The 18450-nt window shown below is 45.4% G+C and overlaps 1 protein-coding gene across 3 annotated transcripts; it reads right to left on the bottom strand.

Moving 5' to 3' along the window:
• Positions 1–451: 451 nt before the first annotated feature.
• On the bottom strand, positions 452–17540 carry ANGEL1 (angel homolog 1). Of its 3 annotated transcripts, none has more exons than XM_069092279.1 (10): positions 17482–17540; positions 11527–12114; positions 10371–10597; positions 9796–9865; positions 8922–9355; positions 5826–5952; positions 5374–5484; positions 4225–4294; positions 3570–3742; positions 452–2644 (listed from the first exon to the last, which is right to left on the bottom strand). In XM_069092279.1, the coding sequence occupies exons 2-10, from the start codon at positions 12038–12040 to the stop codon at positions 2484–2486; spliced, it is 1887 nt and encodes a 628-aa protein (XP_068948380.1). In that variant the 5' UTR covers positions 12041–12114; positions 17482–17540; the 3' UTR covers positions 452–2483. The 3 variants fall into 3 exon arrangements, with proteins under 3 accessions (XP_068948380.1, XP_068948378.1, XP_068948379.1); XM_069092277.1 differs by lacking the exon at positions 17482–17540 and adding an exon at positions 17155–17395; XM_069092278.1 differs by lacking the exon at positions 17482–17540 and adding an exon at positions 17155–17389 and having other exon boundaries at positions 3579–3742.
• Positions 17541–18450: the final 910 nt, after the last annotated feature.

Raw genomic sequence — 18450 nt, forward strand, 5'->3', positions numbered from 1 at the left:
GTGTTAGATTTTTCCCTTACTTAAGGCTTAGTTCTAGTGCTTGAGACTCCAAGCCCAGGCTCCAATGCTTTCTCTATCCCTAAAGGTAGCTATGTGGGACAGTGGATAGACCTGGAGCCAGAAAAATCTGAGTTCAAACAGTCTATTTGCTGTATGACCTCAGGCAAGTCACTTATAACCTGTTACCTCAATTGTAAAATGGTGATAAAACACTCTAGTTCCGAAGGCTGTCATGAGAATCAAATGAAATATTTTGAAAGCATTTATCAGTGCCTGGTACAAAGCAGGTGCTTAATAAATAATAATTTTCTTCCTTCCCTAGTCTCTTCTCGGATTTCTTTTACTCCCAATCCCACCCCCAAGTATACAAGTGAGTTCTGAGCCAATCCAGTCAAAAATTGGTCTGACTGTGCTATACCCTCCAGAATCCCAAAGAAATAAGAACAGAAAAAAAAAAAGACAAACCTTTATTTCAGAAAAAAAAATTAAATTAGCATGAAAAATTTCCTACTTCACTTTTCAAAACAGAAACAAGCCAGAGACCAAAAGATTCCCTAGTAAACCTTCCCAGGGTGGAGCCATGGTACTTCCCAACAGAGGAAAACAGGGCAAGGGACAGCTGTGGAACAAATGGGGAGATGTCCTGAGGCCCTGTAAGGATGGACCCAGGAGAAGCAAACACAGTAGAAGGGGGTGCTAAAAAGCAGGTGGTGGGAATCAGGCAAATAGAGGCCTCAAACCTGAGGCAAGCCATTGTTTATGTAAAGTGGAACTAAGGGATCTATTATGCTTTAAAAAAAAGTAACAACAGTTCAAGCAGGGCCTTTGGCTTTCCTTTAGGATAAGAAAATTCTTCTGATGAGCGTGAGGAGGCTTATCAGTGACTCTTCAGGCCCACTTGAGGCAGCTTGGAAAAATATAAAGGCAACTCAGACCCAATGGGGATAGAAATATCTTCAGAATCTGCCTTAAGGTTAGGGGGAGTATAAGGGGAAGCCTTGCCAGGAGGAAGACCCTAGGGACACATTCCTAAAAGTGAGAGATTAAGGCACACAAGAGTGACAATCAGGGCAGGGCAAGAACATGAAGGTTCCAAAGAAACACCCCCATGCACACGGTATACCTCCTCCCCATTCCCACCCCCACTACTGGAGAGTCAAGCAAGGGCTTTCTGTTGGATGCAGCATGGCCAGGGGACTAGTGTGCTCTACAATCTATTCCCACCCAACGGCTTCACTGCCATCCCTTAGTTCTCCAACCAAACTGTTCCACTGAGAATAGATGCTTCCCAGATAATGCCTCCCCAACACCACACTTCTCAAGGAGGACCTAGAGCATCAGAAAAGCAGGAATCAGCTCCTTGGGAATAACGAGAAAGGAGAAGCTCTGTCCTCAAGGATTTTAAGCTTCAGCAGAGACAGCCCTCAAGCAAATGACGGCAGCAATTCAGAGACTACTTCCCACTGAAACCACCACCCTGGGCCAACTTGAGATACCATCAGGCCAGAAGAACATTTCCTTCAGACCCAATTTCTTCATCTTATAAGATACTCAGCTCCTCTGACACCACCTCCCCCGCTCCTGCAGCTTCTACCTTCCCCAAACTGACACTGAGAAAGGCCAACTTCTCTTATACAAGGGTATAGGGGTGAACCCAAGAGAAATACACTAGGGCCATGTCTTGGCTTCAGGAGTGGGGGCTGTGGAATGAGGCAAGTCAGATTATCTTGGATCACCAGGCCCTCTTGATCTTGCTGTTTCAGGCTGAGGGGTCCACTTTGCTCACAAGGGCCAAGCTGGATGAACACAATTCTGTGGCAACCTACACGTAAGGTAGCTGGGGAGAGGGAGAAGGAGAGGGGAAGGGAGAAGGGACTCTACAGCAAGCAGGTCACTTAGAAGTCTACTAACTTCACCTGCTCATATTCAACCCACCCTAGGAGGGGCAATCAATGCTGCACTCGCTCTTGCAGCTTACCAGAACACCAAGGGAAAAAAAAAATACTATACATTATATACAGTAGCTGTATAAAGGCTAGACCAGATGGGCAGGGGGCAGGGAGGCTAGTGGGCAATCTGCTCGACAGGAGGGGAGATTGCAGGCAGCAGTGGCTGCAATGGGGAGTCAACAAGCTGCAGCCTGAAAACAAATAACCAATGAGATCAAAAACTCCCGCAACCCTGGTAATTAAAAATCAAGGGGGAGGCGCTGGATACATGGTAGGAAGGGGAGCCCCCCTCCTGCCTCTCCCAGGGCCACTGCGTGTGAGGCACAGGATTAGGAAGAGGTTGGGGTGGGAGCAGGGGCATCATGGGTGGGGGAGAGGGAGAGAGGAAATCCAACTGAGGAGAAGGGAAGGGTGAAAGGAGGGGTGGGGGAGGGAAATTCCTTGGGTGTAAGTTTCCAGAAGCTTGGGATTTCCACAGTCTCTGATCCAATGAGCTCTTCTGGAGGATAAGTCCCCCGTCCCCTAAGAGCCCCATCATGGGGCGGTGACCTCCATCCCAAAGCTGGCCAATAGGCAGAGGTGGTCTGAAGAACAGAAGGGGTTGGGTAAGCCATTGGCAGCCCAAAGGACATCTTCAGAGAGGAGGGAGAGACGGCCAAGCAGCTTGAGGGCTCCGTCCCGGTATAGCCTGCGACCTGGGTTGTAAAAGGGAGCAAATGTAAGGCACTTGAAGATATAAATCTACATATATCTGCCAGCCCCCAGAGCCAGTGGGGGCATGACAAGATTCAAGAAAGTATTTAGCATTCATGATTACACAAATGGTGACAAAGCCATGCATTTTCTGTGGGAACATATTAAACTTAAAGGGGGGTAGAATATCTTTCACAGATTACGTACACTTTCATACTCATCCCCTTTTTCTCTTTCTCCTATTTCTGGGCCACCAGACATAAGGGCCCCCCCCCACCCCGATCTGAACCTACCCAAAGGAGATGGTGGAAGAAGGGTGTAGGGTAAAGTAGAGAGATCTGGGCTACAGCAAAATCACTTCACTTGTATTGGGTCTCAGTCTTCTCATTTCAATGCTGTTAACAGCAGCTATGCTACCTGAGAGGCCTTCTAGCCCAACTCCATTTTATATCAGGAGGATCAAGAGAGATAATGCATCTAAGAGTACCTTCAAAATTATAACTCTAAAGAAACAGAAAGCATCATCATCATAATAATAATAATAAATTCACATTTCTGTACCGTTTGAAGGTTTACAAATCCAATGAGGCAGGCAATTTAAGCACTACTATTACTGTTGTTTCCATTTTGCAAATGGTGGATACTAAGGTTCACAGTAGTCAGGTGACTTGCCAAAAGTCCCCCTGCTACAGAGTACCACAACTGTAGGTCTCAAATCTGGGTCTTCTGATTCAAAATACCATCAGTATTTGTTTCCACAGCATTATCCAGGGATGTAAGGGTGAAATCTTCTCTCAACAAGAACCCCCCTGCTAGTTCCTGCTACTTCCTAGCCTTCTGTATCCCAGACTACTCTAACAAGTGGCTGACCCCCAATCCACTGCGGCCAGGGGCAGCAGTCAAGACCTCAGGGCACCCATAACCCACCAGACTCACTTGCTCTGTGTCCATTTTCACAGGGTTCAGATGAGAAGAAAATGTAATCCACTGTTGCTCCAAGGCCCAAGGGCATTGTGGTGACCTCTGGGCGGCCTTGCTGGGGTAGGAAGTGGCTATAAACTGAAGTCAGGTTGAGGCTGTGCTGGATGGTGCCTGAAGATCTGGGGAAGGGACAAGAAGGGGCAAAACAGGATGAGATGTCACAGTTGGCAATTCCACTAACTTTACTTTAAAAAAGAGCCTCATGGGATTCAGCCTAGCCTTATCCTTGACAAATTCCCACTCAGCAAAACGTGAGGCTGATAACTCAGTGATCATTGAGCCAAGAGGATGAGGATAGATGGCAGGTTCAAATCCACCTGCTTGCAGTGAGGGAGAAGAGTTGAGAATATGTCTTGTCCTTTGCCCGACCCAAGGTGTAAAACTTCCCTTAGCCCTTCGATTCCACAGTAAGGGGCACCCACAGGAATGCTGACAGGAGTGACTTTTGGCCAATATAAGTTTATAACTAGCCCAGAGACAAACAAAAGCAGCCTGCCTTAAGGGCTGGCATTAACCGGCACTTTGAGGAAGGGCAAATCTTACTAGTAGGGAGGGCAAGGAGAAAGCAGGGAGCAAGACAGAGAAGGCTGGAGAAGGCTACCTGGGGAAGAAGGGTTCTGGATCAGGTACATCTGCTTCAGGGACAGACTGGGACCAGCCAACAGGACGCTCTATGAAGGAAACAAGAGAGAAGATTGAGAATCCCCAGGGCAAGGAGCAATGGTCCAGCCTCCTGTACTAAAACTCCTCTGAAAACCCCATTTGGTATTCAGGAGCCTAGGGAAAGGAATAAGGAAAAGTTAGAAGGGGTAGGGGAAGGGGCCTTTATAAGCAGAGGCTGACACACCTCTCCCCCGGGCTACAATAATTCTCATTACTGTTATTTTTTTAGCTCAGCTCTTTAACTTCATTGGTATAGGGAACTCCCAGTGAAGACATGCCGGCAAAGATTTTGCAATTTATGAGCTGAGAGCATTGCTGGGGCCGCCAAGCCAGTCTGTGTGGGAGGCACAGGCCTCCTTGTCTCAGAGACCAAGCTGCCTCAACTGCCAATATTGTCATCCGTTAAGAATGCCATCTTGCCTTTAGAGAACACCTGAAATAAGGGGCAGAACACAATCACATGGACTATTTCAACTTTTCAGAAAGTATGGTCCTTTCCTTTCATCTAGGGAACTCCAGGTGTAGACATTCCCTCCTTGAATACAAATTCTAAGGAAAGTTGCCTGAGAAATGATCTTGAAGAGCCAACGGTCAATAAGCTAGCCTGGATCTCAGATGAGACCTGGGCTCTCCTGACTCTAGGGTTGGTCCTGTAGACACTCAGCAATGCTGCCTCTCTATTCACTTTATCCTCAGAATAACCCAGTGTTCAGTCACTTCAGTTTTAAAGCTATACATTGTGTGTGTGTGTGTGTGTGTGTGTGTTTCACCTGCAACATAACCATCATCGTTTTGTGGCACATTCTTCAATCAATTTTCAGTTGGCGCTCAGAAATTTCATGAATTGGATTTGTGAAAAGAAATAAAAATTAACCCAACAAGGACATAAAACCTTTTTAAGAATTCACGTTTTATAGCTTATATTAACAGTGTGCTTCTATCATTTTACATTGAAAGTTATTAAAGCTAAAAGTTGCACAGAGATGACCACCCTGCACTTATTCTCATAGATTTTTGTCTCCAAGAATGAAACTGAAAGGCCCAGTGATGGATCTGAAAAGGAAGGAAAAGGCTCTATGTTTACTACCTGGTCTAGCATCTGTCACTCCTTCGATCAGGACCAGTCCCACTGGCCGCTGGCAGGCACTGTCACAAAAGCGGAAACGAAGCAGGAAGTCCCGGCCATAATTGCGTCTCTCTATAGATACAGGACAAGCATTGGGTGAGAGGAAGCAGCAAAAAGTCCCAAATGATGGGGCCTCCAGCCATGGAGCAGCATCCAGCCCAGGGACACAGGGGAGAATATAGGCTTGACTCAAAGGACAAAGGGCTCCTCTGAGGTAAGTATTTTAGATCTATCAATTTGAAAGCACTGAGAATGCACAGAGAAGAACGAGAAACCAAGGAATATGCCAGGAGACCCCACAGCATGATATTCTCCCCATCTTCCTGAAGAGACAGGAAGTGCTATTAAAGTGCTATTAAAAAAAAAAAAAAGGCCACAAGCCACAGATCCAGCAGACCAGGGTGGTGGCTCACCTGACCTCTTGGGGTGACAGGGAGTAACGTACTGACAGCTGTCAGTGATGCCCAAGGAGCTAGGCCACAGTGGGGTCAGCAGCTTCCGCTGATAAAGCTGATGGGAGAAGTCTTCCTGCCCAGACACCTGCAGGGAAACAGTAGGCCAAAGGTAAAGAAAATGGGAAAGGAAATGGGAAAGGCTGACATGACAGCTGGTGAATGCACACAAACTCATAAATGCTATGGGTACTGCATAAGCCTCCCTGTGAGGTTACAAAATACAGCTGTAATTGAGCTAATTAAACACACCATTTTTCCCCTGAAACATCTGCTTGTGTCCAGGAGAAAGGAAGGAAGGGAAGACAAAGCCTGAACTTAAGGGCACACAGCCTCTGAAGTTTCAACTCTGGATAAACTTTCACCCAACTTCACGACGAGTTGCAATTCTCCACAGGGTCTTCTTGGTCTGACCATTTTCAGTTACAGCACCAAAACATTATTTAAAAGCAAAGCCCTGCTCAGCAACCTGTTTTATCCCAGATCATTGTCCTATGGTCACCTAGGCCTGCTGCTAGAGAACCATATGACAGATGAAACGAAGAATCCATAGTAATACTATACCTTCCTGCAGCTAAAGCCCTGTATACTTGATTTCACCATGTCTTATTCACATAGATTTTTGTCCCTAAGAATTATGACCAACTGAAAGGACCAGGAAGCCACACCACTTACAGATCTTAGAAGGGAGTAAAGTCTCCATAGGTATTACCTGCTCTAGGTAACAATGGTTATCAAAACATCTTTTAGTGAATGGAACAAAAATAAACAGGGTTGCTAACACGGGAAGCATTTCCTTACTTTAATCAGTCCCATATTTCCAATAAATGCAGCAAATATGCTCCTTGATCCCTCTGTATGACTTAGTTTAAGACAACAAACTCCTCAAAATATTAATTCTCAGCAAGAAGTTCATCAAGCAAGAAGCTCAATGGTATTGCTTAATAGAAATTTAAGTAGCCTAATTATAATAAAATCTTAGTAAGCTCTATGAACACTATGAATTCTCTTCTCCTTCCTCCCACTTGCTCTACCAAAGACACCCATTATGTTACATCAGAAGAGAGAGAGAATGCTTAAGTGTCCTGCCTAGGATTCCAATGAGCCAGCATCACTCAAGAGGTCGATTCACGCTTCCCACCCAGGCATGGACCACTCAGCCAGTTCCACTGGCATTCCTTTTGGTTCACTTTCTGGAGGTGTCAGACAAGGGAAAGAGTTTTGATGAATGGAATGAAGGCACAAAGCCTGTTGAGCAAGGCAAGGGCTCCTTTCAAAGAGTGACCAGCTCTCTGAAGGCAGAACAAGAAAGCTGCAGTAAGAAGGATTTAGGTCATACTATGGAGACAGTCTGGTATAAAAGAAAGAATCCTAAACATAAAAGTCCAGAGTTCTTTGTCCCGATGTTGCTACTGTCTGGCTGTATGACCATCAACAAGCCACTCCACCTATCTAGGCCTCAAGTCTTCTCATCTGTAAGCAGGAGTACTTAATCTTTCTGTCATGGATCCCCCCTTTGGCAATCTGTTAAAACCTGTGGACCACCTCTCAGAATCATGTTTTTTAAAGACAAAGAATATATAGGAATATAATAGGAATATGGACTAGAACTGGAATAGGAATATAGATTGGAAACCAAATAGAAATTTGATTATCAAAACACCTTTTAAAAGGAAGTTCACAGACCCCATGTTAAGAACTACAGGAATACATGATTTCTCAGGTCCCTTCCAGCTGTTCTATGTATCTCAGTATTTCCTGACAGTGCAGAGTTCTGACCTCCATGGGGGTAAAGCTCCTAAAGAAAGCTGAGATCTATTTTCCTCTGAAGGCAATACCTATTTAAAACCTATATTATCAAAACCTATTTAAAGCTGGTCTTGCTCAAATAAAGAGGACTGAACTAGTTAACGTCTAAGGATCCTTTCCACTCCTTTGACTATATGATTGTGAAAAATCATCTTTTCCAGAGTAGTCACAATAACATTGCTAAGAGCTAAATTCAAATTATAGGCTTAGAATCAAAAAAGAAATGCAAGAATCAATCAAGGCCCATCTTTGCACCTTCTAGCTGGTGACTAAGGCATCCCAGGTGGGTGACTGCCTCTTCTTAAAGAACTTTAGAATTGGAAGGGACTTTAGAAGCCAACCTCTCGCCCAATGCAGGAATCTCTTATACAACATATCTTTGATATTTATAGTGATCCATACATGTTTATCTCTGGGCTGATAAACTCATTGTCTAATCTCATGGCTGGAACCCGATAATTATCACCTTGAGCCAAAGTCTGCCTTTCTATAACTTCCACATACTGGTTCCAGTGTTGGTCTCTGAACTAACATGGAATAAGTCAGTTCCTAGTTCCAACAAGACACCATGCTCCCTCCCCTTGAAATAGTCTCCCTATAACTTTCTCTTCTCTAGACTCCTCTAGGTTCCTTGAAACCATTCCTCATATGACATGATTTCCAGACCCTCATCAAACCTCTAGCTTGTCCCACCAAAATTACTTTGAACTTACTTTGTCTATATATTTCATAAATACCTATGTGCACTGTTTCCCTGACAGAATGTAAGCTCCTTGAGGGAAGGAACTGTTTCATTTTGTCTATGAATTTCCAGGGCCTAGGACAATGACTGGCATACAGAAGGTACTTAATAATAAATCATTGTTAATTTAATAAATCTCTCATAAAATGAGATACTCAAAATTTAATACGATGTTCTAGATGTGACCTCACCAATGCAAAACTTCCTTCCATTCAGTCCCTAGGGCCTGCTTCAGTCATCCTAGTCCAGTGTTTCAGCCCCTGGTGGTCTGGAAGTTCTTCCTCAGGCACAAAGGAAATCTCCCCCATTTTAACCAAAGCCATTTTTCCTCATATTCTGCCTTTCAGGGGCAAAATCCAAGCAGCCTCTATATAAAAACCCTTTACCACTTTGATGGCAGTCATGGAGCTATCCCATAGAGAACCTGCCTCTCCTCCCTGCTCTTCTCTACCTTGAAGCACCACTCTTTCCCCGTCCCTGGCCACCAGGGCCAAGAAATACTTTACCTTCCAAGCTGGCATGCCTTGGTACTGGAGCTGTCCACTTCTGATGAAGTTGTAGAGGGGTGAATCAGGGACAGAGTTCAGGTCCCCGCACAAGATGATGGGGCAGTAACTGCCATCTGCCAACCTTGCCATCTTATCCACTTCAGCCAGGAGGATGGCCACCTGGGCCAGCTTGACATCACCCCTTCGGGGGTTGTACAGCACGTGTGTGTTGGCCACACACAGGGGACCCACGGTTATCTGCCCCAAGCTCTCTGGGACCAGTGGCTGTAACAGCAGAACCAATCCCACATTATCCCGGTTAAGGAGTTCCAGGCCAGGCCGGAAATACTCCACAGGACTGGCACAAAGCAGTCGGAACCGGGTATGCTTGTAGCAAACAGCACAGCCATCCGTCTTACACCCAGTCCTCCTCTTGTAGAAACAAGTAAAGCCTGTGAGGGAAACCACAACCAGTGAGAGGGGTCACAGATGTCACAAGCCAGCGTCCTCTGACTAATGATGTTGGTCTAAATAAAGCATCACAATACTTCCACTACTCACCTCTGGGGTTTGTAGCCCTTGCCAATTTCTTAGTTCTGCAAGGCTTTCTCTCTAGCTATATTCAGATGAATGAATGATAGGAAAGGGCAGGAGGGCAGATAGGTGTGAGAATGGGTAGAGAATGGGAAGCTCTCCTTCACTGGGACTGAAAGTCTTACCCACAGGAGGAGGGAGCTTGCTCACTTCAAGCAGAGCAAAGGAATCCAGGATGCACTAAGGTCCAGAGAGGAAATGAGGGAGTCCCTCAGACAGAGGGAAGAGGGCAGAAGAACTTCAGAGACATCTCCATCCAAAAGCCCTTGAGCCAACAGCCCCCACAGGACTACATTACCCATCATCCGCAGGGTTGGCTCTAGTTGTTCCCAGTAGTGGTCTTCCTGAACCTCCTGGAGACAAAGAATCTGGGAAATCGACAAAGAGATCAGTCACTCAGAGGGCACAGGTATGTGCAGAAAAGAAGGGTCCCCCCACCCCTACTGGCAGGCAGAGTTCTGGGGACACCTCCACTCTAGGATATGGCATTGAGACCAATGTGGAAGGTGCCAGGGGAGTCGGGGTGCACTGTGAAGCAACAAAATTCCCACAGTCACTGACCATTTCCCCTAAATCCCTCTCAGTGAACCCCAGCCTAAAACATAAGTCACCCAACACCCAAGGTCTGGATTTTCCTATTCCCTTAATAGCCTCAAACACCATCCTCACTCATAACCATACAAAGACTTTGTGGGCCCTGGAATTCTCAAGAGGGTTTCTCTTAGTATTCTGTTTAACTAACTCTGGAGAGAGTTGTCCTTCCATGTGATCCCAAATGCCTTGTAGGGATGGAATAAATGCAACTTTATTATGGTCATGGTAAAGTCCCAATGGGAGGCAGCCCAGTGCAGTAGGGCACAATTCCCAACTCACGTCAGGATCCCAGTGCTGGAATTCCTGCACAAGGTTGGAGAATCGATAATTCCAGTTCAGAATGTCTGGATGGCAGTGCAGGTAGAGCTCAGAGCTCTGTTGGACCAGGTCCTGGGACAGGATATTATATGACATGACAGTAAACTGGAACTGAGGAGCCTCCCCCGAGTCCAGGCCCTGAGGATCCGGCTGGACAGAGAGATCCTCCCATTCTCGCCACAAGATTTCTATAGACAGGAGACAGACCCAAGGAAATTGTGTGTCACTATGCACTGAGAGAGGGGAGGACTCCTCCTCCCCCTCATGGCTTCCCACCTTGCCTTCCCAGTGATCCCTGTTTCCAAGTCTATCCAGTTGTTCATGGCCTTGCTTTTCTCCTTTTATCCTGGGACCCCAACCCCTTCACCTGGTAATCTAAAATTTTGCACAGAAATTTCCTACTCTTAAACTTAAGCTCCTTTAGGTTAAGGGTTGTCATCTTCTTTATATACCTACTGCCCACCATCACTATGCCTTACACACAGTGGGCATCTAATAAATGTTGAACTGAATGACCACCTCTGTCAATGTGAAGCACCTTTATGACGGCACTGATCACAGACATCTATTTTCATTGGCATGGTAGCTTCCAGAGAGGAGGTGCTTAGTAAATGCTCACTGATTTATTACAGATCAGACATATGCACACAAAGATGCAGTCAAGTCAAGCTGATGTTAAAAGTCTTTCTGTTATGACCTCAGCCCCAGGCTTGGCTCATTCTCCTTTGTTTAAAATTGGCAGCTTAGCAGTGAAGAAAATGGAGGGCTGGAATCCATCACTCATCTATTCTCTTCAATTTTCTTGTGCAACATGGTCTAATGGAAAAAGCCCTGGACTGAAGAGACTCTGGTTCTACTCCAAGCTCTTTCATTAATTAGCTGCAAGACCACTAGCAACTCATCTTCTTTACTTTATGAAATGAGAGGAGTTGGGCAAGATAAGCTCCATAGTTTCCTTCCAGTTCTAACATTCCATGATTCTATAAACAACATGTTAGAGGCAAAGGAGTCCCTTGCAATCCTAAAAATCTTTGTAGCTTGTGCTCTGTCCCATAGTAAGACTGCCTTCCAACCTACCCCTTCCCTGCCTCCATCCTTTGGTTCAGTCATTACTTACCATGATAAGGTATTTCAACTGGAGGAGGCTGCAATTGACCAAGACCCTCAAAGGGCCAGACTGGTGCCTCTTCCTCTGGCACTGACTCTGGTGCTATGCTCCAAGCCACTACTGCAGGGTCCTCTTCCCACTGCTCTGTGGCAAGGGTGCCCACAGGCAGGACTGCACAATCTGCAAACTGGGGTCCTGCCTGCACTGGGACAGCAGTCCACACTGTGCCATCCACACCTTCCAGCTGCTCCTCTTCTGGGATCCCAGCCAAATCAGAGAAGGGCTCCTCCAAGGTCTCCATAGCCCGCAAGTCACTCAGCTGAACGTTGGACCATTTGTCCTCTGAAGCAGCATCCTGCTGCTCTTCAGGGCTTGCCATCAAGAGAGCCAAGCTGCCCGAGGCCAGCCCCTTCTCTAGAGGAGGCCCCTCATTGACAGATGTGGGCACCCTGCTAGCCCCTTCCTCTCGCCACTGATGCAGCAAGCCTTCCCGTTCCTCCTGGTCTAGACCCCGAGGGGCCATGGCAAAGCCTCCCTCCACCTGGGGGGACGAGCTCTTTGCCAGGAGAGCATTTTTCCGACACGTGAAGAAAGCATCTGTTAGAAAAGTCAACACATTAGGTTACAGGGTAATTATCGATGCTCTACTACATTCTTCTTCCCAAATGGACTCTAAACTCCTGAAGGACAAGAAGCATTCATAATGTTTTATTTGCCAACAATTAAGCAAATGGAAAAGAATGCTGTGAAATTATAATGACCAAGTTTGGCCCCAATGAAGAGATATGAGAAGACGTATGAGAATTCCCTCCACAGCTGCACAGTGTACAACTGCGGGTCCCCTATAAGGAATGCCAGAGTGCTTACTAGGGAAGACGAAGGTAGGCCATCTGGCCAAACCTAAAGCATCCTCTTTCTGCACTCTCTTAACATCCAAAGATGACAAAATACTACAGCAACTAGCAGAGTTTCAGGGAAAAGAAGTTTTAAATACAAGTTTAAAATAAATACAACCAGCATTTATCGATCACTCACGATGACAGAGGTTCTTAACCTTCTTTGTCATGGCCCCTTTGGCAGATGAAGCCGATGGACCCTTTCTTAGAGTAATGCTTTTAAATGAATAAAGTACACAAAAATTACAAAGGAAACTAATTGTACTGAAATAATTATCAAAATATTATTTTTTAAAAGTCCACAGGTATGGAACATTGCATAGAATGTTAGACTTTTTTTGGATATGTTGGTTAGTTTTACAGGACTTTTTGGCTTCCTATTTTTTATTCTTTATTATAAAGGACTGATTAACTAGGAAAATGGAGGAGGAGGGATACAGCATGCAGGAAATATAAATGGTGAAAAAAAAAGCCAGAGTAGATTAATAAAAAATATTTGTACTATTGCCTCGGCTTCCTTATATAGTCCTAAGCACAGATACTAATAGTCCATTTATCCAGAGACCAGGGAGGTTTCTGGACACTTCAAGTTCTGAAATAAGGGGTACAGGAGAGTGGAATGAACTCCAGAGAAAGAGTCTGGATCATAGAATCATAGATTTAAGAGCCAAGAGGTTCCTTAGTGCTCATCTAGTCCAACCTTCTAATTTTTCAGATGAAGAAACTGAGGCCCAGCTAGGAGTTAAGGTAAACAATAGAAAGTAGCTCAGCCTAACCAAGACCAAGGTCCTCTGACAGTGTTCTTTACACTGGTACCATGATGGAGACCTGGGTTGCAGTCCTAATATGCCACCACTCATCCATGTGACCTTGGGAATGTCAAGTCCCTTTTCTGGGTTTCACATTTCTCTTCTGTACAATGTGGGGATTGGCCTAGATGATCTCTTTCTTTTTGACTCTAAATTATATGATTTTGTTTTGTATGACTTAAAATGTATAATGGGCATGTTGCCTGTCTTCTCGATGTGTGTGGCAGGGGCTGGAGAGAGGGAAAGAACATGGAACTCAAAATGTTTAAAAATGAATATTAAAATAAAGCATAATTATTAAAAATAAATGAATTCTAGGATTTAAATAAACACAATCCAAGAGGAAAAGGCCTCTAGAAAGTCAGAATAGGTATCATGAATTCTATTAACTACAACTTACATGTTTTATTCCACAGAAAATACCCTAAGGCCTTCACTCAGCACCTATTTATTATAATTACATACAAGTCTAACAAGCTTGGTTATCTGGTTTCTCAGCCCACAACAGATCAGAAGAAGTGACAGCTGAAAGCCTGAGAAGAGACATAAATAAAAGTAGACAAAAGAGCTAAAATCACATAGTCTGGAACAAATTAAATTAGCCTAATGGGTCAATCTGTGATAGCATTACTATATTTTAATCCCGTACAATAAAGTGTTATTTATAATCATGACCTTGAATCATCAAGCAAGGGTATTACAATGTCTTCTATTTAAGAAAGGAGGAAAGTACAGTACACATTTTAGAAAGCTTTTTCCTTAATGACTAAAATTTTAAACATCTTGGCACCTCATGGGGTAAGCATATTATCTGGAAAACTCACTTATGTGGAAATAGCTCCTTCCGTGATGACACCCATGCCCAGACAAATGAGACATTATGGTAGAGCAAGCGTTCAATAAACATTGGTTTGTTAATGAATTTACTATTATGCACCAAAGTACCTTTGAATTATTACCTCCCCAATTTGCAGAGGCAGAGCTCTATGGGAATAGAATATTGTACATACAGACACGATTGGTGTGTTCATTGGTTTTGTGTTTTTTATTTTTTAAATCTTTTAAAAAAGGAATAGCTAACTTGGGAGTAGAGTAGGGGAGCCGATATATGCAGCAGTATAGGTGATATAAAACTATCAACAAAAATAAGATTTTGCTTTAAAGTTTAGGTGCTCTGGGTAACTAGATGGCATAGTGAATAGAGCACTGGACTTGGAATCAGGAAGATTCATCTTCATGAGTCAGACACCTAGTTGCGTGACTCTGGGCAAGCAACATTCTGTTGCCTCAGTACCACATCTGGAGATGGAAATGGCAAACCACTCCAATATGGAATCACAAAGAGTTGGACACGATTGACCATCACCATCATAGAAGCTCTACAAAAACTCTCAAAGGAGGGAAGGGCAGCCTCAAACTGTACAAGGTTCTAAGATCTGACAAAGTGGAGACAGGCAGTGCAAATGAAACTGGGAGGATGGGGGAATGACCAAAAAACAAGCACTCCAATTTCCACTATCAGTTTTTCTAAGTTACACCTCTAAGAATAATCAAATAGGAACCATCTCCCATCCTAGTCTCTAGGAGGCTGAGAGTGGATAAAATAGACACAAAGATTCAGTCTGAACCTCTGAGTTCAATTTAACCCGAGCCACTCACTGGTTGTGATGATACTGGGCAAATCCCTTTGCTTCCCTAGGCCGATACAACCTGTCAATGGAGCAGATTAGCCTAGACAATCTCTACACTCTTTTTCAGGTTGACAGTCTAGGACTCCTAATGTTTCCATCCCTTGAAAATGAGGGCTAAGGGCCAGTGACAGACAAGGAAGCTGTACAGCTTATGGTATACTGTCAAATGGATGTGATTTTATCAGCGGAAATGACATTCAAGAAGACACATTACTATCTGTTTTGCTGCTGGACCTTAATAATCCCATACGACCTTTCCTTCTGACTTGCAGCTAGAAACCTCTTCCCCATGGGGCAGATGGGGTTGTTTCCCCCATTCTGATGTGAGGACCTTGGGAGCAACCACTGATTACTTTTCTCTATGAATCCCCAGTGCTCAGCATAAAGTTTTGCACTTAGTAAGTGTTCAGTAAATACCTTTTTATTCATTCATACTACTAACCACCAGAAGAAACACTGAGAGGTATTCAGGCTTATGGTTCTAGATATATAATCACTAAGCATGACAGTAAGCTGTCTCCACCAAAGTAAAGATAATTGGCTCCTATCTCCCCCTTACTATGCCCTTCCTCTCGTAAGAGGAGATATTTCTAAGTTCTGAGCATAGTGCCTAGCACATAGTAGGCCCTCAATAAATGCTTCTTTCTTCCTCTCCCTTTTACCTTGGAAAAAGGAGGCAAGAAAACCTGCTAGGAAAGAAGGTAGGCAGCCTGATCATTTAGGGTTAAGGTCAACCTGAGTTCATATAAATAGAATCAATATTTATTATGGTGAAGGGAGTTTTTAATCTTTTTTTGTGTCATGAGTACCTTTGGCAGGTGAAGCCTATTGACCCCTTCTCAGAATAATGCTTTTATGTGAATAAAATACACAAAATTACAAAAGAAATCAATATTGAGACAGTTATAAAAATTTTTTTTAAGTTCATAAGACACTGCACTATAATAACATCAATGATATCAAGGAAAGAGCTGTTTTCACATATGTGAATTTTCCAGAATACAAGCTTAAATCCATTAGATGCCCAAATTCTTTTAAAAATTTTAGTCATCATAGAAGGTAAATTTCCCAAGATGGAGTGTGCCCCCAGAAGTCTGCGTGCAATTTAAATCTATTAAAGCTCACTCTTAAAGCTTTAGAAAATTTTCCAAGATACGGTGCCACCAAAAGTCAGCTTAGTTTAAATCTAGAAAAGCTCACTTTTAAAGCCTGAATCTTTGTAAAGTTTCTAAAACCCACGGGTGACTCCCAAAAGTCTGCATGCAGTTTGAATCTATTAAAGCTCACTCTTAGGGGCGGCCAGGTAGCACACCGATTAAGAGCACCTGCTTCAGTGTGGGGATGACCTGGGGATCAAATCTGGGCTCAGAAACTTAGCTCCATACCCAGAAAAAACTGGCCATGTAACCTTGAGCAAGTTACTTAACCCCGATTGCCTTATATTAAAAAAAAAAAAAAGCTCACTCTTAAAGATTAGGAAATTTTTCTAAGATACTTGGTGCCCCCAAAAGTCTGCTTACAGTTTAAATCTATCCAGTTTAAGCTCACTTTTAAAGCTCTGGAAAAATTTCTAAGATACAGGGGTGCCACCAAAAGTATGCATGCAGTTTAAACCTATTAAAGCTCGTTCTTAAAGCTTTGGAAATTTTTCTAAGATAAAAGATGCTCCCCAAAGTCTGCATGCAGTTTGAATCTATTAAAGCTCACTCTTAAAACTCAAAGCTTTATTTAAAGCACTCAAGACTTTGGGTCTTTTTGGTGTACACGGTGCTTTGTCTTAATTAAAGCACATCTGAAAACCCTCGTTTAATGTCTAGGAGCCTGGGATGATAGGTTCGGTTATTTCCATCTGGTATAAAAAGTGATGTTGCTCATCACAGCCCCTCAGGCACGGACCTGCTTTTTTCTTGGGGCGCCGGAAGGTAGAACCAGGCAGAGCCAATTCCGCAGTATTGTCCCGGAGCCGCCCCGACCACCCAGACCGGGACACCCTGTCCCAGCCCCTAGCCCCCCCGGTGCGCCCCGCGACGGAGGCTCCCCGCCGTGACCCAGGGGAAGCAGCGGTTCCAGCTGCGCCGATCCCTCCGCCACGGGCCAGAGTAAAGAGGCTGAGGCCACAGCACTGCTACCCCGGCGGACAGCTCCGGGCCCGCCGGCCCGGGCTCGGGGAGGAGGCTGGCTTCCGGGGCAGAGGGGAAGGGGTCCGCATAGGAGGCGCCGAGGGCGTGGGGTCCCGGGTACCTGAGAGAACGCGGCATAGGCGCGCCGCGGGCAGCAGCAAGTAGCACAGGCACGACCCGATCATCCCCGGCTGCGGGACTGGGCTGCCCACCCTTCCACCGGGCCTCCCCGCAGCCGCCGCGCCCACGTGGTGCCGCCGCGGCCGCCGCCCGCCACTCCCGCAGCTCACCCTTCAACAACAACTTTATTGGGAGTGTGCGCGCCCGGCACGCGGAGACCACGGTTGCACCCAGGTTACCAAAACCGACCGCCACCTGCCCCACCCCCACTCCTTTTCCCAGTTCCCTCCGGGAGGACGCCTCCTTCCCTGCGATAGACCTGTCTCACCCTCGCTGGGGCGCAGCTCTGCCCAAACAATTAACCACCAACCGGCAGCCCCACCCCCGCCCCCAAGCGGAGGCCCCGCCCCTCCTGGCGCAGGCCCCGCCCCTCTCTTTGGCCTTGTCAGCCTAGAGCCGCCACACGCGCCCCACCCCCTCCCGGCCCCGGCACCCAGGGCAGCGCGCGCATTTAACAGAGGAGGAAACCGAGGCCCGGAAAGGCGCAGGGGTTTGCCCTCAGACCTAGTTAATTGGCAGAATGATAACAAATGACGATAACTAGCACTTATATGGCACTTTAAGGTTCATGAAATACTTCGCAGAAAACCTCATTTTTGCCCTCACAAAGCCATTGACAGATGAGGAAACCAAGCCCAGAGAAGGGAGGGGGTTTGTCCGGCGGAATATATAACAATGACTAGCGTTTGTTTATGCGGCGCTTTAAGGTTCACAAAATGCTTCGTACATGTCTCGTTTTGTCCTCACAAAACCCCAGGACGGATATTCTGTTATTAATCCCCATTTTACAAATCGGGAAAAACTGACGCTAGTGCAGTTGCTCAGGGTCACACAGCTAGGAAATGTTTTCAGCTGAGATTCGAACTCAGGTCTTCTTGGCTCTAGTTTCAGTGTGCTATCCAATGCACCACCTAATAGAAGCGAACTTTTAACTCACCCACCTCTTTTTCCTCCCCCAAACCCCTGGATTTTTCTCCTTTCGTCCCACCCCCCACCTCCAATCTCCTTCCACCTGGATTAGGGTTTAGTCCCAGGGGTGGAGAAGCTCTAGCCTCCAGGTCACAGCAGGTCCAAGTTTTACAAACTAAATCCTTTTATCAAGAGAATTTATTCTGTGAAGTTTGGAGGACCTAGAGGGCCATATGTAGCCTCAGGGTGCAGGCTCCCCATCCGTGGAGGGTTAGGGTTCGAGTGGGAGGCATTTTGGGTTAGGGTCTGGAGAAAATGGGAAAGGCGT

Source organism: Petaurus breviceps, unplaced genomic scaffold (genome assembly GCF_028583685.1).
Source record: "Petaurus breviceps papuanus isolate PSGF00001 unplaced genomic scaffold, PetGlider_PUasm1.0 189, whole genome shotgun sequence".
Lineage (NCBI taxonomy): Eukaryota > Metazoa > Chordata > Mammalia > Diprotodontia > Petauridae > Petaurus > Petaurus breviceps.